Source organism: Leptodactylus fuscus, chromosome 5 (assembly GCF_031893055.1).
Source record: "Leptodactylus fuscus isolate aLepFus1 chromosome 5, aLepFus1.hap2, whole genome shotgun sequence".
In the NCBI taxonomy this organism is placed as follows: Eukaryota; Metazoa; Chordata; class Amphibia; order Anura; family Leptodactylidae; genus Leptodactylus; species Leptodactylus fuscus.
In genome coordinates this window covers 98,496,938-98,522,657 of record NC_134269.1, presented here as the reverse complement: position 1 = coordinate 98,522,657, position 25,720 = coordinate 98,496,938, and the positions used below count along the sequence as shown (strand labels likewise).

The 25,720-nt window shown below is 40.5% G+C and overlaps 1 protein-coding gene across 2 annotated transcripts in view; it reads right to left on the bottom strand.

Annotated features, from left to right (window-relative positions):
- The window catches only part of SND1 (staphylococcal nuclease and tudor domain containing 1), a 437,816-nt gene extending 412,518 nt beyond the window's left edge, over nt 1-25,298 (bottom strand). For both annotated transcript variants that reach the window (XM_075273874.1, XM_075273875.1), the window contains exons 1-4: nt 25,073-25,298; nt 19,785-19,934; nt 6,896-7,016; nt 5,567-5,645 (exon numbers count right to left, since the gene is read on the bottom strand). In XM_075273874.1, coding sequence (XP_075129975.1) covers nt 5,567-5,645; nt 6,896-7,016; nt 19,785-19,934; nt 25,073-25,138 — 416 coding nt within the window. In that variant the 5' untranslated portion in view covers nt 25,139-25,298. The remainder of the gene's footprint in view (nt 1-5,566; nt 5,646-6,895; nt 7,017-19,784; nt 19,935-25,072) is intronic.
- Nucleotides 25,299-25,720: the final 422 nt, after the last annotated feature.

The following is a 25,720-nucleotide window of genomic DNA, read 5'->3' as shown; positions in this document are numbered from 1 at the left end:
AGTGCGACCGATAACACTGTTTTATGCTACAAATGAAGGCGTTAAGCATTTTCCGTGGTAAATAGCAATGCATTCATCATTGATAAATTTCTTGCTGCTTCTACTTTAATCCACATCCAGAGAATTTGTATAACATTGGAATATGTGCTCAATGAAGTGCTAAAACTGTCTTCAGGAGTCACAACCAAATGTGAGAAGAAACCACAGGTCTGTAGAGGAATTTGAATTGGTTTTTTTTTAAGTCAGTGGTTTTCAGGCATTACACCAGAAATACCTCCTAGTAAGAAAACATTCCAACCAAGTAGCTATCACTTATAACTGTTAATAAAATAAGGTTTCTACATGTAGTATAATTGCCCACTCACTGTCCCCTACATTTCATTTTGAAAACTGCACCCTTCAAAGAATTTATCAAGGGGTGTAATGAGCATTAGTAACTCAGACGTGAATGCACAGCGGATGGTGTGGGGACGGTAGCTCATAGATAAAACCCCCGATCACAGCTCAGCTTTAACCAGGGGGTAATGGAGTTGGCATTAGCTGTCAGTTACAGCTTACTGAGGCCTGCCAGTATAATAGAACGTCCATTTTCATTAACCCTTTCACTGCCAGGCACGTAGCTATACGTGCTCCCAAGGTGGCAGTTCAGTAGCCGAGGGCGTAGTTACTACGTCCTCCCTACTAATGCCGATATCTCTGGACTGCATCAATATATCTTGATGCTTTAAAATGCATTTTAAAGAAGAGAATCTCATCTTTAAAATGATACCAGGGACTTGATGATTATACTGCCAAGGGAACTATCACATGTTATCGTACTAGCTGCATATGTCCCCCCCTCTGCTAAAGCTGACGCTGCCTGTGAAGTCCTCCATGCTGTTGTGAGTGAGCTGCAATCATCTCACCCCCATGCCCTGCTCCTAGTGTCTGGAGACTTCAACCATGTCTCAGCATCCACTCTACCAGGCTTCACACAGTATGTAACCTGCCATACAAGAGACAACAAGACGCTGGACTTGCTCTTTGCCAATGTAAGGGATGCATATAACTCATCTGCCCTACCACCCCTAGGCAGATCAGATCACAACCTGGTACATCTGCGACCCACATACATTCCACTGGTGCACAGAGAACCGGCAGTTACCCGTACAGTGAAGATTTGGTCAGAGGGAAGTGTCGAGTCTCTAAGGGACTGCTTTGATATAACTTTATGGGAAGTGTTTCGAGACTCATTTCCAGAAGACATTGAGGGACTCACACATTGCATAACGGACTACATTAATTTCTGTGTGGACAGCACGGTACCAACTAGGAAGGTGAGGTGTTTCTCCAATAACAAACCATGGATTAACTCTGAGATTAAAACTCTCCTCAAGCAAAAAAAGAGAATTTTTAGGTCTGGGGACAAAAATGGCCTGGGGGCGGTGCAGAAACAACTAAGACAATTGATCAGAGAAGGGAAAGCCAACTACAGGCGGAAGATGGAGCTACAGATGGGGGAGGGTAGAATCTCTGAGGTGTGGGACAGCCTTAAGGCAATTTCAGGACACAAGAAAAAGACAGGGCACCGAACAGTAGGGGACAGGAAGTGGCTTAACGAGCTTAATCTATTCTCCAATAGATTTGACTCCAAGCAAATGCTCCCTCCACCAGCATGTCAGCTAACCCCCCTCTCCTCACACACCAAGACCCAACCCCCACCGAACTGCGGTCAACTGCAATCTGACTATCTGATCCTGCAGGAGTCTCAGGTGTGTAAGGAAATTAAGAATATTAGAGCGAACAAAGCGGGGGGACCTGATGGTATAAGCGCAAGAGTTCTTAAAATGTGCAGTGACCAGCTGTGTGGTATTATAACGCACATGTACAATATGAGCCTGAAGCTGGGAGTAGTACCTCAACTGTGGAAAACATCTTGCGTGGTACCAGTCCCAAAGAAACCCATCCCGATGGGCTACAATGACTACCGACCTGTAGCACTGACATCACACCTGATGAAGGTCCTAGAGAGACTGGTCCTGACACACCTACGCCCCCTAGTGAGCTCCGTTCTGGACCCCCTCCAGTTTGCCCACCGGCCAGGCATTGGGGTAGATGATGCCATCATCCACCTTCTTCATAGAGCTCTCTCTCACCTGGAGAAACCCGGGAACACTGTGAGAATAATGTTCTTTGATTTCTCCAGTGCGTTCAACACCATTCAGCCAGGGCTACTGAGGGAGAAACTGAACCTTGGTGGTGTGGACCATCATCTGTCCAACTGGATCCTAGACTACCTGACAACCCGCCCTCAGTATGTGAGAGCCCAGGACTGTGTGTCTGACACTGTGATCTGTAGTATGGGGGCACCACAAGGTACAGTTCTTGCCCCATTCCTCTTCACACTGTACACTGCTGACTTCAGGCACAACTCATCCAGCTGTTACTTACAGAAGTACTCCGATGACTCTGCTATAGTCAGCCTTATCACTGATGGCGACGATAGGGAATACAGAGACTTAAACCGGGATTTTGTTGAATGGTGCCAGCAGAACCAGCTCAGGATTAATGCTGGGAAGACCAAGGAGATGGTGGTGGACTTTAGTAAACGGAGAGGTGCTCCGACCCCAGTGGAGATCCAAGGAACATGTATTGAGATAGTCAGGACCTATAAGTACCTGGGCGTGCTCCTCAATAATAAACTAGACTGGGCTGATCACCTGGAGGCGCTGCACAGAAAGGGCCACAGCAGACTCTACCTGCTCAGGAGGCCGAGGGCCTTCGGAGTCCGGGAGACACTTCTTAGGGCCTTCTTCAACTCTGTGGTTGCCTCAGCCATCTTTTTCGGTGTGGCCTGCTGGGGAAGCAGTATATCAACCAGGGACAGAAATAGACTTGACAGGCTGATCAGGATGGCCAGCTCTGTCCTGGGGAGCCCCTTGGACCCAGTACAGGTGGTGGGTGACAGAAGGATACTGTCTGTGGCGACCTCCATGCGGGAGAACAAATCCCACCCCATGTATGGGACCCTGATGGGACTTGGCAGCACTGTAAGCGACCGTCTGCTTCACCCCAAGTGTGAGAAGGAGCGCTATCGCAGGTCCTTCCTTCCAACCGCGACCAGGCTGTATAATCTACATCAGACCAAACGAAGAGCACTCCGCACAGAGAACTAATGATTATGACCATGAGGTCTTCCTCTTTCTCTTCTGTTTTTCCTTAGCTGCCATGGACTCCTAGTATATCTTCTATTCTCAGCTTATCTGTGTCTACGTCTGTAATATATTACTCTGTATTATCCTGTATCTGTATTACTATGCTGCTGTAACACGCTGAAATTTCCCCAATGTGGGACTATTAAAGGATTATCTTATCTTATCTTATATTTACAGTTTTGGAGCGATTCACTGTTGAAAACACTATTTGTCATTGAGATCCAACTGCAGATCTCAATTCCCGACAGCGTTTCAACAGTGAATTGCTCCAAATCTGTAAGTAAAATCATCAAGTTCCTGGTATCATTTTAAAGATGAGATTCTCCTCTTTAAAATGCAATTGAAAGCATCAAGATATGTTGATGCAGTCCAAAGATATAGAGCTCCAAAGTGTCCCCCCCCCTCTTGTCTAAGCAAGCAATTTGCAAACTTTAACAGGAAAGGGAGAGGGACACGAGCAGTTCAGAAGAGAGAGAGAGACAGAAAAACAATCAGACTCTGTACATACCCTGTATGTGACAGCAGGAGGGGGGTGGCAGGGACTCTATTGTCCCTATTAACCCTTCTCCTGCCAATCAGAGCGTATACTATACATTTGTCTCTGACTGTCACATACAGTTATAATGTAATTCCCCCCTGAGCTTTACTAGTGGAGTAGTCTTATGTTATACCTCCTGAACATAACCAGGAAGTTTATTGGCGCTGTGACCCAAACGTTTACCATTGTCCAGGTCGCAGCGCCCCCAAAAAAAAGTCGCACCAAACACTTACACAACATATACATAAAGTCGCAAATAAAGTTTACATTTCACCCAATCCCTGTCCTGTCTATACCTGAGCTTTCTACAGTAAAATACGTCTCTAGTGATGTCCGTTACACACTAAAATAATAGTAATAACGATTATCACTAGAGATGAACGTATAGATTGCTAAAATTTTTATAGGGGGATGGAAAATGACATTTTTATGTAAAGTCCTATTTAATTTGCATGCGCAAAATGGGATGGCGCATTTCTGCGATTTTGGCGATTCTTTAACACCCGCCCCTGTAAATATATTCATCTGTAGTATTTCTGAACTCCTCACATATTGATGTTTTATGTACAGTACATTATGTTTGCAGAAAGGGATTGCTTGAGCCGCACTTTAGTGGCAAATTTGAATTTTTGCACAATTTTTGCTGACAATCTCTGTTTGCCGCAAAGTTGAATGAAGGTGGTTGTATATATGAACTATTAAATTGTGTTTTTATATACGGTATGCTGTGTACTCTGAAAAAAGTTAGACTTTGGTATCACAATCACCGTTTGTTAGGTGCAGTATTGCTTTTTAACATATTAGTGAACAACAGCAAAATCCAGCTTGTCTTCTGTATTCGTGTTTTTGGGAGTCCAAGCTCTTGTTGTAGTTGATGTTTGCGGTACATATAGTATATTTACACATTGTATACACCATAAGCTATTATTTTAAAAGTATTTTGTATATGAATGTGAGATTGAACATGAGTTTTAGGTGCAAATATGTGTTTTAGCGTATTTTTAAAAAAAATTATTTGTGTTGGTCGCAAAGTTGCATGAAGGTGGATGTGGCTATCGATGACCCATTAAGATATTTGTAATCTTCAGGTTGTCTACTTTCAAAAAATATATAGGGTTTAGGGGTTCACTTACTTTTCATGGTGTGTAATCCCTACATTTTATAGGATGATACTTTTTTAACATTTCCAGCTTCAAAGCAGATTTTTGTTCCTTCCAGTTCTAGCGATTTTCTGAAGACACGTGCATGCAGGTTCAGGCCATAGTGATATGTATGAACTGTGCACATGTTGAACTCTTATTTTTAGGAGGTTTGGTGCATTTAATTTTTTGTTTGGTTTCCGCTTTTAGCAACTAATATACATTTATTTGCATTTTTTCATAAAACATTCACTTTAAATCAAAATTGCATGAAGGTGCCTGTTCGTATACAGTACCAAGTGGCATTCTGACAATGCTTCAGGTGTGTACTTTAAGAAAATATATAGGTATGGGGGGGGGGTTGGATGCTTTTTTAATGTTGCAATTTAGGTTTGATTTGTTCATCTCAAAACTGTGAAGATTGCTCTGGCTACTGGAGGTGCAAAATTTCCAGAGACCCTTGGCAGCGAAAAGGTTAAGGCTCAGGCAGCCAGGACATATTATTATGCCTGTGACTGTTAAAGGGATAAATAAAAACTGGGTTACTTCTTGAACCCATATTCTGTGCCACACTGTACACCTCAGTTGCCTTGCTTCACAGGTTGAAGGATGTTTGCTCAAGAGAAAGCATTTCAAATAAAACTTTCTGGGAAAGAGCTCTGTAGACTCTCAAACTAAAATAGAAGTGAACTTACGTGGTGGCTCTTGCTCCTTCACGTCGGGAAGCCAGTCCTTCTGCAAGTAGAGATTCTGCAATGTTCTCCCCCGATGTATCTAAGAACACCACATTAAAAGTCAAAAACTGTAACATTGCAAAACTTCAAGCCAAGGAAATAGTAGACCCTAAATATGTTAAAATGACAATTAAATGACATTCACCCAGTACCACAACCCTGGGCCCTAAATTTTTAACAACACTCTTAATGGAATCTTAATGTCACAGGGACCTTGTGGTTTGAGGTTAGCCCTCTATTCTCGTCTAATTGATGTTGGGATATCACAGACACACTCCTCCTGCCATGTCCAAAAGGCCTACCATTCTCTAACAGAGTTTGCTATGTTTATATCTACTTCCGCCAACAATGGTCTTATCCAGATTTATACATTACATCAGTATTACTTGACACCTATCCACCTTGCACAGAATAGAAGAGTCTGCACTCCACCGCAGATGCTCATGTCCCCAGATTTCTGGAGTATGATACTGCATTCTCTGGTAATTTACATCTACAACAAACTTCTTCCTCAGCGAATGGTTGTTTTTAGCCAGGAAGGTCATAGCCTTAAGATGGATTGCTCCTCTCCCTCCCTCCCATATTACCTATGTAGAGGAAACCTGAAAATGATTCCCTATATTCAAATAGCTTACAAAAGGTAGAAGCTGCCATAAAAAAAAAAATTCTGCAAGATATGGGGCAATGATGTGACTTATCCCTGACCCTTTGTAATCTTTCCTCCTGTAAATCCATATTACAGTTCCTTGATAAATAAAGGTAATGGCTGGGGAATCTTTGACTCCTTGAGGTACAGGTATATGTGATACATGTACTTATTTATAAGTCTTTATTACAGCTATCATCCATCTGACAATTGTCTCTGCTGTAACTGGGTGATGGCTGAGGACTGTTGGCATGTTTGACCCATTTATTTACAGCTCTTAGAGGTGTTGTTGTGAAACTATTACTTATTGCACTGTGCTTTTTGTACGGTTTTCAATAAAAGGAGGTTAAATCAAGGAGGAAAAAACAAAAACAGAAACATAACATTATGTTACTACAACTATACCAACCATTCTAAATATACCTTTTAACAGAGAATATTAAATACCATCTTCAGCCACAGCTCTACAGCACTAAATACACATCAGATTTTTACAACATGTAATTTGCCATGTTACTAAACCTTAAGAGATATTTGAGGCAATGGTATTTGAGAGGACTCAAAATGTAGAGGTTATTTTGTAAGGAAACATAACAGCAAGAACATAAGAGTTGCAATATTCCGCAGAACATTGTAATACATACCTTTGCCCAAGTACACTGTTCCATAGTATCGTTCTTCATTAATTTTGTGATCTATGGTAAAGCAGACTTCTTTTCCAATCAGCTTTCTCCTCAAGAACTCTCGAGCTGGAAAGGCCCAAGGCTGAAAGAAAGATTAATAGATTAAAGGCAATGAGGAATATGTATTATATAGTGTGCACTATATCCCTCAACATAGCACAGACTATCTACTCAGCTTTCTCCTGCTAAAATATATCTTTACTAAGTTTCTGGGTTGTGACCTTTGCAAATTTATGATGTGAACATTAATTAAGGAATTGATCAGGAAATTAGCATTTATGGCCATAAATATGTGATCACTGAGGGGCCCCCGCATGCATCATGTGGATGGGGGTCACCTCCCTGTGTAGTGGGCTGGACGTCAGTACTGCCGCTCAGCTCCCACTATAGTCAGTGGGAACTGAACCGCAGTATCAGCACCCCAGCACTATACAGGGACTGGAGTTAACTGCTGCTGGTCCTGTACTATGTGTGGTATGGGCGTTGGAAGCAGCCCTGTAAAGGCAGATGATGGCTCCGCCACCAATCAGCCCACTACCAATCAGATATTTATGGCCTATCCTAAATATAAGTCCTACATTCCTTATCAACCCCTTTAAATTTAATGATATATCTTAATTTATTGGCGTTTCAGTTATGTTTTTTTTTCAGTAATCAGTTTGAAGGGTTGGTTGGTATCTGAATGAGTCTAAAGAATGAAGTTGCAGTGAGGTCTTGGACCAATGAAATATAGCATAGCACGTCAAGAAGGTTAAACCCTCAAAAATATTTATAAGAGGCCATTTAAATTCATAAAGCAGAAGGTTTGAGAAGCAGTATGACCTGTGACCTGTCTGTAAATCTAAATTTTATATATTGATATACACACACCTTTACCAAAAAAAAAAAAAAATTGAATTCAAAGAGAATGAGAGGTGCTTTATTGCTTCTGTCTGACCATGGCTGTCAGCCATTTATAAAGGAGCCCGATTCAAGTTGTGGAAAAATAGGAGTTGGAGTCAAAGCTTTGCCAAGTAACTTTTTCTGAATCCACCCAAAACTGGAGTCACCTTGAAATCATCAGCAAGAGGCCACTTGAAAGACATATTGTGAACCATTACTTAAGTCTGCAGATATAACAAGGGTCATGTTCTGTGACATCGGGGTTTTCCATCACACTGCAAAATGGATGGTTTATGGCATGTTACTTGCGAATATACGTTAAGTAATGAAAAAGCCAAAAACACAATTTTTAAACAAGTTTATGGCTGAAACCAGACCCCTAATGGTTACATATTTTCTACACCAATGACTGCTTAGATATTTTCTGTGCAAGTTTCATTATCAAGTGTGTCAACTGCATATATGTTTGATTTCTGCTAAACCAACCGTTTGCCAGTAATAATACGGTTTACCACATTCAACTAGTGCTACAATGAAAGATTTTGAAAGTATATTTGTTGTTGCCAACAGCATGAGTGCTGAAAATATGCATAAGGTTAGGAGTAGATTGCCAAATTATACACCCAATTTTATTTTTCACAAAACTCAGCTGGTTCATCATTGCCCAGATATTCTATACATCAACAAAATTGGGGTTGATGTCTATAATAAGCAAACAACTTTCTTGTCCACTGGACATTCTGCACATCTCACCGCTTACAATGTAGGAAAAGCCTTCTATGCTCGTATGTACTTCTGGCCACTTGAGTTGTTACATATGGGATACTATTGCTCTTTTCCTACATCAGAGATCTTTTCAGCCATGTCATGCCTGCATTTATTTGCCCTAGTGTCGCTGGACCATTGGAGCTTTTCTCAGCTATTTGTTTGCTATTGTAAAATGACTCCTGGCAGAATTACATGAACACTTAACACTGACATCAGTAAGAGTAGACTTAGATGGTGCAGTTGTGATGTGGGTTTTGTGGTTTTACTGTCAATTGTCATGAAAAGTTAAATGCGCTGAGCCTGGGCTAGATGCAGAACTGCTGTGATTAGCTGTAAAACCACATACAGTTGTCTAACAGCCAACTACACCACCTGAATGTGGTCTCACATCTCCAAATAACTTTATTTTTTGCCAGTCTTTCTTTAGTTTGGAGACACTTGGGACAAACATACAGCAAAATTTCTGTGGTGGGGGGGTGGGGGTGGAGAAATACTGCAGTGTTGAGACCCCCCACATTGCAAAAAGAGGCAGTAGCTTGCTTTTTATTTATTTTTTTTTTTTTTTTTCTTCTTCAGCCAAGAATAGCTACAAATCACAAAGGAATGGGAAATATATAGAGAGCACTTTTACTTCTTACTACAATTATGACGATATCCATTCCTTGATGCAATTGCGCCAGTTTTTGGTTTTTTTTCGTTTATTTGTTTGTTTTCCTCCCCACTCAAGCACATTTTGGCTGCACCTTGCTACATAAGGGTCCATTCACAGGGAGAAAAATGGTGCATTATTTGGCGCTGAATTAAAAAAAAAAAAAAAACTCCCATTGATTTCAATGAGTTCTGCTAGCAATGGGAGGCTTTTTTTTTCAGTTTGGAAAATTCAGCGCCAAATAAAGCATAATTTTCCTTCGTGTGAATGGACCATGAGGCTTTACCCTCACACTGTTTTCTTGGGTTCTTCAAAGGAAGCATAGAGGCTAGAATACTGTTAGAAATTACTTAAACCCAAGCACAACCATATTAAAGCTACACGTGTTACATTGTTGCCTAGTTCATAAATTGAGTATAAAAATGCCCATACACATGAACTTTATTGAGACCAGCATAACTATGTTTGGAAGTGTCCAGACTCTCCCACTAAGGCACAGTAGTAGATCAAGAATGTTGGATTACAACCACAAGCTTCTTTATTCTCATGCAAGAAAAGTCACATGACAGACACACAAGGGCAATCTGTTAGTAGGAAAAGGTAATTCGTCATCCATAACAAGACCACCTTAAAAGGAGTCAAAGCAGTTTGATACCTTCTTCCCATTTAAAACACATGAACTGCATGTTTACAAGAGGGAGTCATGACATTTAGTTGCCTGCTAAAAGGTATCTAATGTGAGTGGCAAGCCTCAGGGTCCATTCACATGGAGTAAACTTGTGCTCATTTTGGCAAAATACACATGTAAAGAAAAGACATGTATGAGAAAAAAAAAAAAAAAAACTCCAATTGACTTCAATGATATTTTACACGTGTAGTTTGATTTTTTTTTATTTATTTTTTTTACACACACATGTAGAAAAATAAAATAAAAAAAATATCATTGAAGTCAATGGGAGTCTTATTTTTACATGGGTATTTTACCAAAATAAGCGCGCGTTTACTCCGTGTGAACGGACCCTTAGGAGCCACAATCTGCAGCTAGTCGTTGCAGAGATGTAAATATGGTACTGTTAGTCACAAAATAAGACGTTTTTATTAAGTAACAAAAGAACACAGTTGGCAGAGAGGGAACTGACAATGATTAACAAAATGGACTTTATTTATAAAAAAAAAAAAAAAAAAAACACACACACACACACACACACACACACACACACACACACACACACACGCAAATGACCTTATTTAAAGGGTTTTTAACCCATTATTTTGGAGTAACTATACACCACAACTGATCGTCTTCCAAATTCGAGTTTTACAGCTCACATGACCAAATGTCTGAACTTTGACACTACAATGAAGATAGTTACTGGTAAGCGCAATATTCATATGCTCTTCCACCCAGATTAGTTTTAGGAGCCCGCTTTCACTGACAGGATAGAAAATATTATGGGAAACATTAGGAGTATACTTGTTTTCATTACTTAACCACTTCAGTACCAGGCCAATTTGTGGTCCACGACCAGTCACATTTTAGGATTTCGGGGTTTTTTGTATGTGCCATTTTGAGGGTTGACATTTTTCTCATATGTGTCATTCAACTAATTTCTGTGTCTTTTTCAGGAACACATACGGCTTTATTTTTAGGTTTTTATTTTTGAATGTATTTAATATTTTTTATATCCGGGAAAATATAGACAAAATAGGAGGAAAATAGAGTCTGGTTTTCACAGATTTTTTTTTTTTTTTTTTTTTTTTAAATTTAATAAAGGTGCTACTTACCATTACGGTAATTTTTATTTTGTATAATGTTGTCAGGGATGGGTCTATAACCTTTAATAAGGTGTTTTATTGGCATATTTTATTTACTTTAAGTTATCTTATTTACTTTTGCCCAGATTGTGTCCCCAAAAGGTCAGAAGAAACCTTTGGTAACATCTGATCACTTTTTTTTGTATTAGAGACTGATTTCCCCTGCAACTGGGGCTGGTACATTTAGCCCCAGTTGCAGGAGGAATACAGCCTCCTGCATGCTGTTTAAGACTTACAGAGCTGATCTAGGTCCTGTAGGACCCAGCAGCTCTTGCAAGATGCTGAGCCTGGCAGATCACGTGACCGCGAGGTCAGAGGGCAGCCGCATCATGCTGTGCCCATAGCTATGTATATAGCACTCATTGCGCGCTGTATACCCAGCGCTCCAGAAGGCACAAGATATTTAAAGAAAATCTTTAACACTCTGCAAAATGTTTAATTACTTATATTTGCAAAAATGTTTAACTTAATTATTCCCAAATCTAAAAATGGTTATGTTCGTGGGAATACCCCTTTAACATGTTTGTGTAAAGAATAGGATAACATACACTTCTATTATAAATTTTGCTCAAACATTTTTATTGGACCAGTACAGTAGTCTCTCTCAAGGGGAAAGGGGAGGGGGTTGGTTGGATGGATGGATGCATCCATAGGAGAACAGAATATGTAATAAGCCATGAGACTCCTGGAAATCAGATAATAGTCCCATAAACTGGAAAATAATCCAGAATCATCATCTCCTGTCTGTGGTGAGGAAAATCTTATATTATTCTTTGGGGGGGGGGGTTTTAAGTTAACTTTTGCTGCAATAACATCACCTTGCACAGTCATATGTAGTTTAAACCATGAGTCCCTTTACATTTTACAAAGATGTGTATGTAACCAAGATACTTACTGAATTGCCAGGGGTCACACGCTGAACACCATGTTTCGTTCTAGGCTGTTAAGCCCACAGATGCATTACATGGGACTAAATCATAGGTTATGTCATTCTACTGGATAGATATAAGATTACCCCTTTCCTTACCCATCTGACTACTCCTGAAAATATTTGTTCATGACCTTATTGACCATGACCTCCACTTACCATGTAGTTGCAGTTTGAATTTCACCTCCTGAAGTTGCAGACAGATAAACTGGCTTTGACATTTACTAAGTTCCAAAAAACTTAGAATCATGAGTAGGCAAAGAAAAAAAAGAAAAAACCCTATTGATTTCACAGCACCATTCACACAAGGCTCTGCTGAAAAGTGCAAGTTATGAATCAGGAGGCTGCTGTACAGCAAGTACAAGTTTTAGAAACTCATCAGGATACTTCATTGATCAGCTTTTAGATTAAGGCGTAAAACAAGCAAAAAATTAAATAGGAATATTTTTGAAATATATTTAAGAATAGGATAGGAATTCCTCACCATCTTCCATGTCCAAGAAAAAAAAGTGTACTTCTGTATTTTTCCCATTAATACCCAGGAGAGAGATTTGTGAAATAAAGCTTTTAGAGTGCAAGCTAAATATGTACCGTACTTCATTTACACAACAGTACAGACACAAAAATATTTTACATGTAGTTCCTAGATTGAACAGCAGAGGGCACTGTACTCCTAATATTCAGAGACCATATAGTGCCACCTGACTGATTTCTAAGGTTAATTCACAGGATTTTCTGGTCCCCATCGGAATTTTAATTCTATTCACAGAACAGGTCATCAGCATGTTATCTGTGGGGTCTGACAACCTGACATTGGATAGATAATCTGTTCCAGCAACCTGAAATGGCTAGACAGGCAGTGCCAAGCGCCACTCCTATTTAAAGGGGCTCCATCACTGGGAAAAGTCATTTTTAACTAATCACATGCTTGCATAGGCTTTAGAAATGCTACTTCACACCTACCTTTAGTATGTAGATTGCCTCAGTGGTTTCTGAATGAGTCCGTTTTTATTCATATGCTAATGAACTTCCAGCCAGCTCAGGAAGTTCCCAGCAGCCTCCTCTCTGCTATTATCTCCTATGTGTGTGAGGCAAACAGGAAGCTGAGTCATCAGCAGCAGTCTCCCATAGGAAACAACAGGAGAGGAGTGCACGATGTATGGTGCACCAGACTAATTAGCATATGAATAAAAGACTTATTCAGAAACCACTGAGGCAATTTACATACTAAAGGTGGGTGTGGAATAGACTTTCTAAAGGCTATGCAAGGATGTGATTAGTTAAAAATTACTTTTCCTAGTGATAGAGCCCCTTTTAGAAAAGCACAGCAGCAGAATGATCTAGTGTATAGCAGTACTTAGCAGGAACTGCACTGACTCTCCCATCACTTTACAAGGTCCAGATATTTAACCCCTATAAAGCAAATACTGATTGAAAGGTTAATAGTAAAATCAAGCAAAATACATTTGAGGTTGGAAGCTTTTGTTCTAGATATAGGCACAGAAAAAGAAAGCACCATTTCTCACTAATGCTCATGAATGTAGGAGAATATCCACTACTATCTGGACAAAATGTGTGTAACCTGTCCCAATAACCATTTCCCAAACTTGCACCAAACATATGTGCCAGGTAATACGATGTTAAATACCCACATAACCAAGCTACCATAAACTGTCACTTGTACCCTATTTATTTTAGGGGTAGCAAATGGTTGTAATAGAAGCCTCTTCCTTCATATATTGGTTTAGAAATTCTGCTTTCTTTGCCTGGTATGTGAATTTATTCCCCCCATTGTTTACACAGCGTTGCTATAACCACAGACCAGGAAGATAGGGCAAGTGATGTCACTTACTCCGTGCCAGCAGGACAATCCGCTTAGCTAATTGCACTTGGCTGATAAAGCCAGGTCTGTTATCTCTCTAAGGGCTAGCTCACACGGTGTCGCATGAACACAGGGTTCTGCTCCAGATTAGGCCCAAATGAATGGGCCTAGTCCAGAGGGTGGTGATGAATCAGCCGCAGAATCCACCTGAAGAAAGGGCAGCTCACTTTTTCCCGCTCACAGAAAAAAAGCAAGCTGCTGTTTCTTCAGGAGGTCATTTAAAAAAAAAAAAAAAAGGAGAAGACTGGCTCCCATTGATTTCAATGGGAGACGGTAGGATTTTGACCTGGATTCCACATCAAAATACTGACCATTTTGCCCCATGTGAACTAGCCCTAAGTAAACACACATAACAGAGTCCATTCTGTACAAGAATCTGAAGATTATCTCACCTGCAGAAGTGTTTGTCCCATTCAGCAGGAGGGAGGAAAATACAGGAAGTGAGAAGCAGACACTTCATATAGCTTGGCTGAAAGGCTGGGAGAACCCCTTTAACCCTTAAATACTGCTAATGCCAGTGGTCAAATAATTAGAAAAAGGCATTGCTCAAAACCTAGGGTCCAACAAAGTGTTTGCAGTTTTAACTTTCCTTGTAGCCAGCTTTTATTTAGGCAAAAAATAGACTCTGACTCTGAGCTCACCTACCAAAGTTTTACCAGAAGACAAAACATTAGGTAATACTGCATGAAGTTATGTAGTCATCTTCCCAACAAGTATCATGATTCCCTGGTGGGTTGCCAAGGAACCAAACTCCCATTGGGAAATATTAATTTAATCATGACCAACACTTACCACCGTAGTTATGCCTAGATGTTGGAATAAACATAACTGATTTGAGATACAATCTTTCAACTAGCTAGACATGTGGATGTAGAGTCTAAGAAATTGCTTAAACTCACTACAATGTGTGAAAGTCATGTTGTAAGATTGCAGCTCACTATAGACTATACATTCTAAAGATGTACCAGATTAATCGTTCAGTAATAGAAATGAGCAAGTACTACTCGAAACTCCCGTTTCGAATAGCACGCACCCATAGGAATGAATGGACGCAGCCAGCACGCAGGGGGTTAAGCGGTCGGCTGCCGGCAAAGTCTGCGTGCCGGCTGCTTGCATGCATTCCTATGGGTGCATGCCATTCAAAACGGCCGTTTCGAATAGTACTCGCTCTTCTCTATTCAGTAACAGCCACACTGTAAGAACATACCCATTGTCAGACTGTTTATCCAAGTTTGCACTGTATTAGTAAATCTGGGGCATTGTGTATGCTGAAAAACATACTCATAACGAAGGAAGTAGTTCATTAACAGGAGCTATAGTAGCCATTTAGACCTGTATGACTAGAAAAAAAAAATATAAAGTATATGTTCATACCCATGGGTGACCGGAAGTACCCTGGAAGAGCATTTAATTTCATGGCTTTTTGTTGTCTTGAGTGGCCAATACATATACGGTAGCTTTTAACGTTTCTGGGCATGTCCCATCCACTTTATTTCTTCTAATACAATTGTCTTTAAATTAAGGATATTTTAGGTGCATGTATCTAGAGCTGTGTACAAGGAAGACCCCTTAGTACCTACAACTGATACTGCAGAGCTCAAGGCAATGTGTACTGTTATATTAACAACAAGTTAAGTAGACTCTCACCTAGTAGCTCCATAACACAGGGGTAGGCAACCTTTGGCACTCCAGCTGTTGTAAAATTACAACTGCCAGCATGCATTCTTCAGACAATCCCCTTAATTCTGCAATTATGCTGAAACCTAAACCTAGTTCATGGTAGAGCTGGTCATATTGCAAGTAGCTCACATGCAAAAGTCGAGAACCATTTACGGTGCTAAAACAGTGCCTTTTCTCTGGAAAGCTTTAGTTTGTTGATGAAATGCAGCAATCCCAGAGAAGGAATAATGTAGCCATTTACATGACTGCAGCAAGGGTACATGTAACCTGAGCATCTACAAGGTGGCATACCACTAGCAGGAGTCCAAGTAGATGAGGGCTCGACCTCTGCCCCAAAGCCAAATAGTTCAGAGCTACAAGTGGCAATTATAAAATGTAAAGGGCTATGATTAATAAGCAATGGTGGCATCAAATGCAAAGGCCCCAAATTGCTGTTCCCCTGGTCTTAATTTGAGTATAGTATAATCTCAAGAGTCAACATGCAAATTCTTCCCATTCAGGAGACGTATCATGCCATTTTCTGCCTCTATGGTATACAGAAATTTCTGACAGAAATCAGGGCTGTGGAGAAGTTAAGTCAAACCACAGACTCCTGATAATCCACAGCCAGACTGACTCCTGCTCCAACTCCTTCACAATGATTGACAGCCATGGTCAGTCAGCATCAGTAGAGATCCTATAATTCATTAAAGAGTTAGTGATTGAATCCCTATGGAAGTAAATCTGCAACAGACTATACATATAATTAAATATGAAAACAGTACAATATAATTAAAAATAATCATGTTTTCACACCAGAGTCAGACTTTTTTCTGACTCCTCAGCACTGGTAATATTTATAAAAAAAAACAAAAAAAAAACAAAAACCAATGAACCTTTTAAAAAAAACATTTATTAACGTTTCCCAAAGATATACTATTATATCAGCTGTGGGGACACCTTTCTGTGAACTGACAATTGTACATCATTGAAATGGCACTGACTTAAGAGATGAGCATCATCGGATGTGGATGTCAGCAGACATCCTCCTATAATGCTGAAGGCGGTGAAGACACTGTTTGTGGCAGTTTAGCCCATTAGATGCCACCATCAACAGTGGTGGCATTTAAGCTGTTTGCCAGATACAAAGGATTAGTTTTAGTTTCACTTTCAATCTCCATATAATTGTACATAGAGTTACAGAAGCACATCAATGTTCTGTTGAATAAGTCATGTTCTGGCATGGGACAAGAGAGATTCTCTCTAAGGGGGCGTTCACACTACCGTTGGTGTCCGTTATGAAGGTGTCCGTTTAAAAGAAAAAAAATGGACACCTTTCATAACGGACATTAACTAACACTAACTGATGCTAACTGATGTTAATGTGTCCATTAGTATCAGTTAGTGTCCGTTTTTTATACTGTCCGTTTTTTCTTTTTTGCTGTTTATGCTTTCTGAGCATGTGCAGAAAATGAACAGAAAATAACGGACTGTAACTGATGGCCATCAGTTACTGTCTGTTATATGTCCGTTGTCCATAGACCTCAATGTTAAAAAAAAAAAAAAAAAAAAAAAAAACGGACACTTTCTGTCCGTTTTTTCAAACGGACAAAAAAAAATCCTGCATGTGTGATTTCTCTGTCCGCTTGAAAAAAAACGGACATGGTTGTTAAGGGGGCGTTCACACTACCGTCGGTGTCCGACAGGTAGTGTCCGCTCAAAATCTGGCACGGACATTAGGAGCGGACACTAGCTGTGTCCGTGACACCTGTCATTTATTTAAATTGGCATCGGGTGCGTTCTTTTGCACTCCGTGCCCTTCCTTCCCTGTCCACAAGTGAAGATGTCCGACTTCTCAAGCGGACAGAAAAACCCGACATGTAGGGTTCTTCTGTCCGCTTGAGAAGTCGGACATCTTCACTTGCGGACAGGGAAGGAAGGGCACGGAGTGCAAAAGAACGCACCCGATGCCCATTTAAATAATGACAGGTGTCACGGACACAGCTAGTGTCCGCTCCTAATGTCCGTGCCAGATTTTGAGCGGACACTACCTGCCAGACACCGACGGTAGTGTGAACGCCCCCTAACTGACACTAAGGTGTCCGTTTTTTTAACTGATCCATTAAATGGATCAGTTAAAAAAAAAAACAGACACATTACCATCAGTTAGTGTGAGTTAATGTCAGTTATGATAGGTGTCCGTTTTTTTTCTATTAAACGGACACCTTCATAACGGACACCAACGGTAGTGTGAATGCCCCCTAACAACCTGCTGTTGTGCAATAGTACACGGTATATATAATAAAAGAAAAAAAAAAAAAAAAAAACACATAACTTGGTATCACAGTAAACCATTAGACTGGATTGAGAAACCCAATATCAAATCACAGTAGAAGTAGGTCCTAATAGACTACTATGGTAAAAAAAACATTATGAATATTAAAAAAAAATAAAGTTCAATATAGAATTGGCAAGAGGAGTAACTAAATCAGGTAGTACTAGGGTAAGTCCCTGACACCCATTCTATCTTACAATAGGAGGGGGAAGCAATGCCCCACCTATGAATTGGTGTCAGCAAGGTACCCAACTGTAGACTTAACAAGTCACAAGTACAAGGTCAAGCACAACCATAAAGAACAGGGTCTGTGGGTAATTAGACCACCAGACCCATTCACTAGTATGTGCACACTCAATCACCATTCCAGAACTGAATCTTCCCTACTAGCTATAGTAAAAGAACACACACACACACACACACACACACTTTGGATAACCACAAGTATGTGCCCACCTTAAGAGGTTGTGGAGGATCGGAACACTCCTCAAAGCAAATAGAAACCAAACAGTGAAAACCTCCTATAGGTTGGGGGGGGGGGGGGGCACTTCAGACTGTTATATCTCGAGCATTCTAAATCCTGAAACAGGTTCTGGTGTCATATGAAAGAAGTGTTCTCTTCTAAAGTGGCCAAGTAACTATTTGAAGTTGACAAACACATAGGGAAACTTTCTTATTCTACACTGCATCTCTGTTTTTATAAAAATCTGCATTTTTTTCTCATGCACATTAACTGAAAACAGCTTTAGGGGAGTTCCTTCTACCAGGACTTCACCCTCTGCTCTAGATAATTGCTGCTACCTAACTGTGCCTCCCATTGCTCAAGTGACATCTTCCAGTTTGTCTTCAGTTAGGGTTCCTCTGTTGATAACAACCATGGCAGGAAAAGAAACACTAAGGACTTCAGTTAATTTGCATAAGTGACATCTTTGGGAAGTGTAGAAGCAATCCTACAAGGTACTATCAGCTTTATAATTTTTCCTGCTTAGATTCCTTTTAATACCAGAAAAATGAAATGTTGCTCAAAAGTTTAGTTAGGCTATTAAGAGGACCTTTCACATCCTCATGCACATACAGTTTTATATACCACTAGAAAACAGACAGCGCACTGTGTGTGTGTGTGTGTGTGTGTGTGTGTGTGTGTGTGTGTGTGTGTGTGTTAAGAGACTAAGTATACAGTCAAGTGTCACTCATATCAGGCCTTAGCAGTTCCTTTATTATGGAATCGCAAAGAATAGCAGAGAAGATTGGAACAGGATTCACACTGTTCATTGGCAATGCCTCCAGTCTAATGTACAGATTGAAGCAGCAATAAAAGACCAGAGAGACTGGCACATCGCATATTATAATTGAGTACAACGGGAAACTTTAGTTTTGGGTGCAGCATGGCTTGAGTACATCTACAGTTTGCCTTCAATTAAGGGCATGTTTCTTCATACAAACAGTATAGTCAGTTCTCATTGAGGAGTAACACACCCCGTTCAGAAGAGGAATGGCATAAAAAAAAATAAAAAATAAAAAAATCTTGAATTGCACAGACCACCAGCCAGAATTATTTTGCGGGAAACAAAACACACACTACAGGAGATGTCAGAAGAGTTAACAGGTCCTCTAAACTTTTATTTTTTTTATTTTTTTTTAAATGTAGATTGTGAGCCCCATATAGGGATCACAATGTACATTTATTTTCCCATCAGTGTGTCTTTGTAGAACGGGAGGAAATCCACACAAACATGGGATTCGAACCCAGGACTCCAGCACTGCAAGGCTGCAGTGCTGATCACTGAGCCACTGTGTTGCTCCATAACAGGTCCTCTAAACTTGACAGACAACTAAAATTAAAAGAAAGGAAGTGCGCGTTTTCTTAACCACATGACAACTTGGTGCCAAAGGTCTCGCTATCTATAGCCATCAGTTATAAGCCAAGCCCACCTCATCAGGGACATCTTTTGAATCTTGTTGAGAAGCCACTGCTCTACGGGCAAGAGCTCCAGCACGAATGTTACTCAGGTAGATGTTACGCTCTGGGGGTGGACCTCCACGTGGTTGGCCTCTTACAGTAATAGCACATCCAGAGAGGACCTGGGAGGAAAAAATAAATAAATAAGTCCAACAGAAGTGTGGGTGGGCAAGCAAGGCAAGTGAGGAGAAGGATCACTGCCTGCTACCATCATCATTCCCCTTGAACAGCATCCAGTAACATCACTGCCCATCTTCTAGATACTAACAGGAAGTGGTAGAGGAACCATACAAGACTGCACCCCACCCCCTCCCCCCACAGCACCAATGCTTCCTGCATTTGTGGAATCTTTTGCTAATGGTCTGTCAAAATCCCATAAATGATCAGTTCTATTACTTTACACATTTTTTGTTATGGTATAATTAGATTCAAAATTTCTAGCACATTTATTTTACTTTCATAAATTAGAGGAGCTTTACTGCTTCTGTCTTACCAAAGTGGTTAGCAATTTATGAAGGAACTGGCAATAAGTCAAGTCAGTGGTTTGGCCTATCAAATCCACAGCCTTGCTTATATTGCTCCCTAACATCACTTACCCCTTGACAATTTTTCTAACTTTAAAGTTACAGGCTAAGGCATCTTTAACAGCTGGTTAACGGCATCTAAGGTGCCATTTTATCATGTACAAGAAGCTGTACTTAACCAGCATATCAACCCTGCCAGGAAGATTGATTCAGCCGATCTTTCCCCATATACCCCCTTGTGAATAAGTACATGGAGAAGTTGCCATTAATGTCAGTATGTGAATGAGATCTTTGGAGCAACAAGTGGGTTGCCAAAAAGCGCAAATGCATATTAACAAAAAGGTCCATCTTGGCAACGGAAGTACTAATTCACATAGTGAAAACCCCCATTAAACCTAACCTATCTGCAGGGCTGGCTTCATATTCTGATTTCTGGCAATAGACTCCCTTTTACTGAACTTTGTTGGCTACAACAGAGTTAATCTGATTTGAGTGGGTAAAAAAAAATTAAAATGGTAACATATCTTCATAAACCAGTGGGTTGACTGTTCTCAGTTTTAATAAATATAAAGTGGTTCTTGATTCATATGCCTGCTACTGCACCACTATAGATTCTTAAGAAAGCAGACTGCAGAAAGACCACATGGTCCACCTAGTATGCTCTTATTTCAATGTATCCATAGGCATTATTTTATCCTTGGCATGCTTAAACTCCCTTACACTGGATTCACACTTGCATTGGGGTTTCTGTACCTGAAAAACGGAAACCCAATCCTTTTAAAAAGTGGTTACCGGCAGGTTTCTGACTGAAAAATCCTAAGAAGTGTGTCCTGCTTTTAAGACTTTTCTCTGCATTTTTCAGCAGAATCTTCGATCAGACACGGAAAGCAGGTGTGACCGTAGCCTTTCCAAAGATTTCCCAATTACATCTGCTGGAAGTTTGTTTCAAGTAACAGGACATGGACATAGTGTGCACTTTGCACCCGTGTATCATGGAGTGTGCTCTTTTCATGTATAGACCCAATTAATAGAAATGTAGAATCTAAATCTATATATAATATATAGATTACTACTTTTTTACAGAGATTCAAGTTAGCATATTTAACACAGGGATTGTTCAGCATATTTATTTTTTGTTTTAGGCCAGGGAAGGATTTTTTTTACTCACCCGACCCTAGTGCATTCCAGTCCTGCAGTTCCACTGTTTTTTTCACTGCACATGACTGAGGGCAGTCACCAGCTAAGTAAAGGGACACAGGACAGCACAGACAGCAAGGATTTCAGGCAAAAATCAGAAGAGCAGGAGCAGGACTGGATTGCACTGGGAGACACTGGAGTATTCCAGGACAGGTAAGTAAGGTTTATATTGTTCACTTCCCCCAGTCTAGTTTAAAAAGGAGTTTCTATCCTGGATAACCTCCAAACCCCTTCTTGCAATGATTCATCCCTCCTAGATTAGGAAGCTTCACTTTTCTGATGGATATGACAACTATCAAGCTTGCACAATTTCCTGGTTAAAAACTTAAGATAACTCTCCTACTTTATAACTAACTATACACAGTTTATACATTCAGGCTCGAACTAGAGCCTGGCTACCAGCTGTGGATTCAGTAGACCAAGACACACATTAATTTTCTTCAACCCTGTTCCAAGTCCTTCATGAATGGCTGACAACTATGGTCAGATGCAGTGGAGATCCTCTAATTTATTAAAAAGTGATTGAATTCCTGTTAAAGTAAATATACAAATAAATATGCATCCAATTATATAATATACTTTCATTAAAAAAAAAAAAAATTTAAGCAAAAAAAAAAATAAAAATCTATATTATATATTCTCCCTCCCCCCCACATACCCTACATTAGGCTCTTTTCACAGTTTTAATCCATTTGTTCACTCCTTTCTAGTGTTCTCACTTCTATCCTTCCCTAGCAGTCCTGATCCACATATCTAAAGAGGACTTGAAACCTCTCCATTGCAGTGTAAAAACTAGGATATAATATAGTGTACTCTGAACTACAGTATGTCTGGCCTCCCACTCCTCTAATATGTACTCATCTACAATCTGCAGGAAACAAATCTGCATATAAACTGACCTGTACTGTGGATTAAAACTGCAGTGAATAAGATGCAACAAACTGCAACAACTTATGCTATGAAATCTGTATCAAGAGAAATAACCATTTGGAGATATATATATATATATATATATATATATATATATATATATATATATATATATATATATTAAAAAAAACACACACACACCAGTACTGTCCAGTGTGATCATACTGTACCTGAAGTGTTCAATACTCACAACCAAGAATGAAAAGAGTTTAGATATTATTTCAACTGAAGACCTTTTAGCTGAAGCAGTCATCAGAGTCAGACATTCGGCTCGACTACCAGTCAGTAATCCCATTGTATACCACTATAGTTAGACTCACCAGCTTGATATGGCTGCTAAAAAGGTGAATAGATTGACTGTTCCATTGAATACAAAGAGAATCAGAGTTCACTTGATCAGAATCACATCACCTTTTTTCTATAATCCAGTAAAAGTGACTTCGACATATCAAAGCACTATCACACGTAAAACCAACATATACAGAAGATTTTCCTAGACATCTAGAAGACACCAGAGGATTTTCCATAAGTATCATACTGCCACATCATTGCTCATCACAAACTAAGACATTAAAACCAATGACTAGCCAGCAAGCTTCATCCAGACAAGATCAGGGCTTTATGTCAGAACTGTCACTCGTAATGCAGAACCTGACACTTTTATACTACTAAAGGCGATGACACCAAGCACTAGAAGTCACCTGTTCCAGAATGCAAATGCTTACCATACGGGGGACTGTTCTGTAAAATCCCAGACAAAGTCTGCAGGCAAACAACCACCAAGAAGATTGGGTCACAAAACAAATACCATTTAGAACCAAGCATAATGTTTAGCCTCCTCAACAGTTGTAACCAATAAGGGATCAACTATAAATCTTTACAGGTTTGGAATACCTTTGAATCAGATCGATCATGCAAACAGCAAGCACCCCATTATACTTTAAATGGAATAGCAACATATCCAGATCATAAAACATTTTCTAATCAGATTTTATTTTTGGATTGCAGATTTCTTCATTTTCTTTACAATATTATGAGGGCTGCTATCTTACCAAAGCTTCTGCAGCATTTCGTAATTTGATTCAGAACACTCAAGGCCATAAAGAGGAGCCGACTCACTGAAGTCTATAGGAATTTACTTTACTTGGTGCAGTGATGGGAATAGATATGGTGTGACAGCTATTGACAAAAGTGGCTGCAGTAACTGATCAGTGGAGTGATCTTCTATTGTAATCTGTGACTGATTAAAAGAAAACACCTAAATAGACTTGAAATTACCTTATCTGGTTTGGGCATTTGTTGCAACTGGACTTGGTGGTTCACAAGGAACTACTACGTGGAGACAGGAGTGAAAGCCTTAAGGTTATTCGTAAAGTAGGAGATCTATTGTGAGGTGATGTTTATCAATATCATGTAATATTTGCTAAATTAAGTGCATCTAGAATTCCATAAGACAACTGTCCTGAAGAGGTACTCCACTTTCTACATCTTTCCACTGACTAGAGTTTGTCAATTTTTGTGAGGTTGCAGTTAATAAATCTAGCACATAGATAGCTAGATATACTAATGAAACCCCCTTTCATAAGCACCTTTGAAAAGTGGAGCATGACAATAAGTCAAAAAGTTGTGTATTTTACAGAAATTAGTTCTAAAAGTCACAAATTTGTGCTTTGCAACTTATTCCAGACACTCAAATTTCCCAGTCTTTGTTCTGGAAAAAAAAAATAAAAATAATCTGTCTCCTATTGACTGCAGTTAGGGCACAGGAAAGTTAAAAGGCACTCCAGAATTACTTAACGTGGGAAGATAATGGCCCGAGAGCTTATTCTGTACAGAGAGTACCCTACACAGCTACAGTAGCCTGCGGATGGACACTTGATGTCAGAAGTTACCTGCAGAGAATACCATTTACTTTATACTATGCCAATGCAAATACAAGTGTCATGAAACTGCAACAAGTGTATTAATTTTCCAGAGCATTTGGACACATGCCATGTTAGTGCAATCCTCTCCATGGATGCCAGCTAACAAGCACTAGTGCCAGGATGTAAACACTGAGCACACCTGCACTACTAATGAAGACACCCTAGACTAAGAGGGGACAACCATACTGTAGCAACATAGGAAGACGTCTGCACCTCTGCCACTAGCAGTATGGGAGGACTACACCGCCAGATACACAAGCAACTTCAGCCACAACTCCATGAAGATTTCACGACGTGCTGGGACTTGTAGTTCCACACCAGCCGGAGAGCACAGGCTGCTTACAGTACACCACGCCAGGGAAGGTAAGTGCCCGCCGCAGCTGAGCCTCCAGCTGCTAACAACAAGCCTCGTCCTTTGTACCCTGGCATTGTCCTGTCAGGCAGCGGCTGTACACAGCATCGCACCCGCCTGCCATCTCCGCATTAACTCTACACAACTTTCCTTCCTCCACCAAACTTGTCCGGTGCCAGCGCAGCCAGCGAACACCAGCCGGAAATGCCAGCAGCGCCAGGCTGCCGGTGCCAGTCAGTAACCTGTCCCTTACCACCGTCCTGTGACGGGCACCACAACCCCCCGACCCCCCACATTCGCCACAGCTGGTGTCGGTCTTCTGGCTGTCTCACCATCTTGACAATGCCTCTCTGCAAGGTAGGTGCTGCCGATGTATTCTGCACTCCGGAGGAAGCCATGACGTGATGTGACGTGACTGACAGAACGACAAGCGTGGAGCGGTAAGAAGTAGAACCGGGCCGGGAACTGCTACTGCTGCTTCCCTCACACACTGACTGGCTCAGAGAGAGAGTCACCGCCGTCCAGCCGCTATTTATCGAACCGCCCCCTCCGCGTGACCCGCGCAGGCGCCAACTACAATGGCAGCTATAGAGAGCTTTCAGGATGACGCTTCATCCCCGCCTACAGAGGGCTTGTTCTTCCGGGTCGATGTGGTAGGAAGGACACGTCAGCACGTGTGTTGAGGTAGTCAGACCTTTAGATTCCAGTGGTTACGTTTGTTGAAAGTTTTGTGGCGCCAAATATTAACTACAGAGGTCTATTGATATCTATTGGAATTACATGCACATGAAGGTCTATCCTACAGGCAGCAGAATATTAGTGCTGTGACATATACCTATGCTTATTATGTTGGTTACATATACATAGCATACAGTTTATAAATGGCGCCTGGAACAACAGATGACTACTGGAAATGATTCATTTATGATATAGTGAATGAGCTGTAACAGAGGTGAGCCATAGGTCCTGTTGTTGAAAGA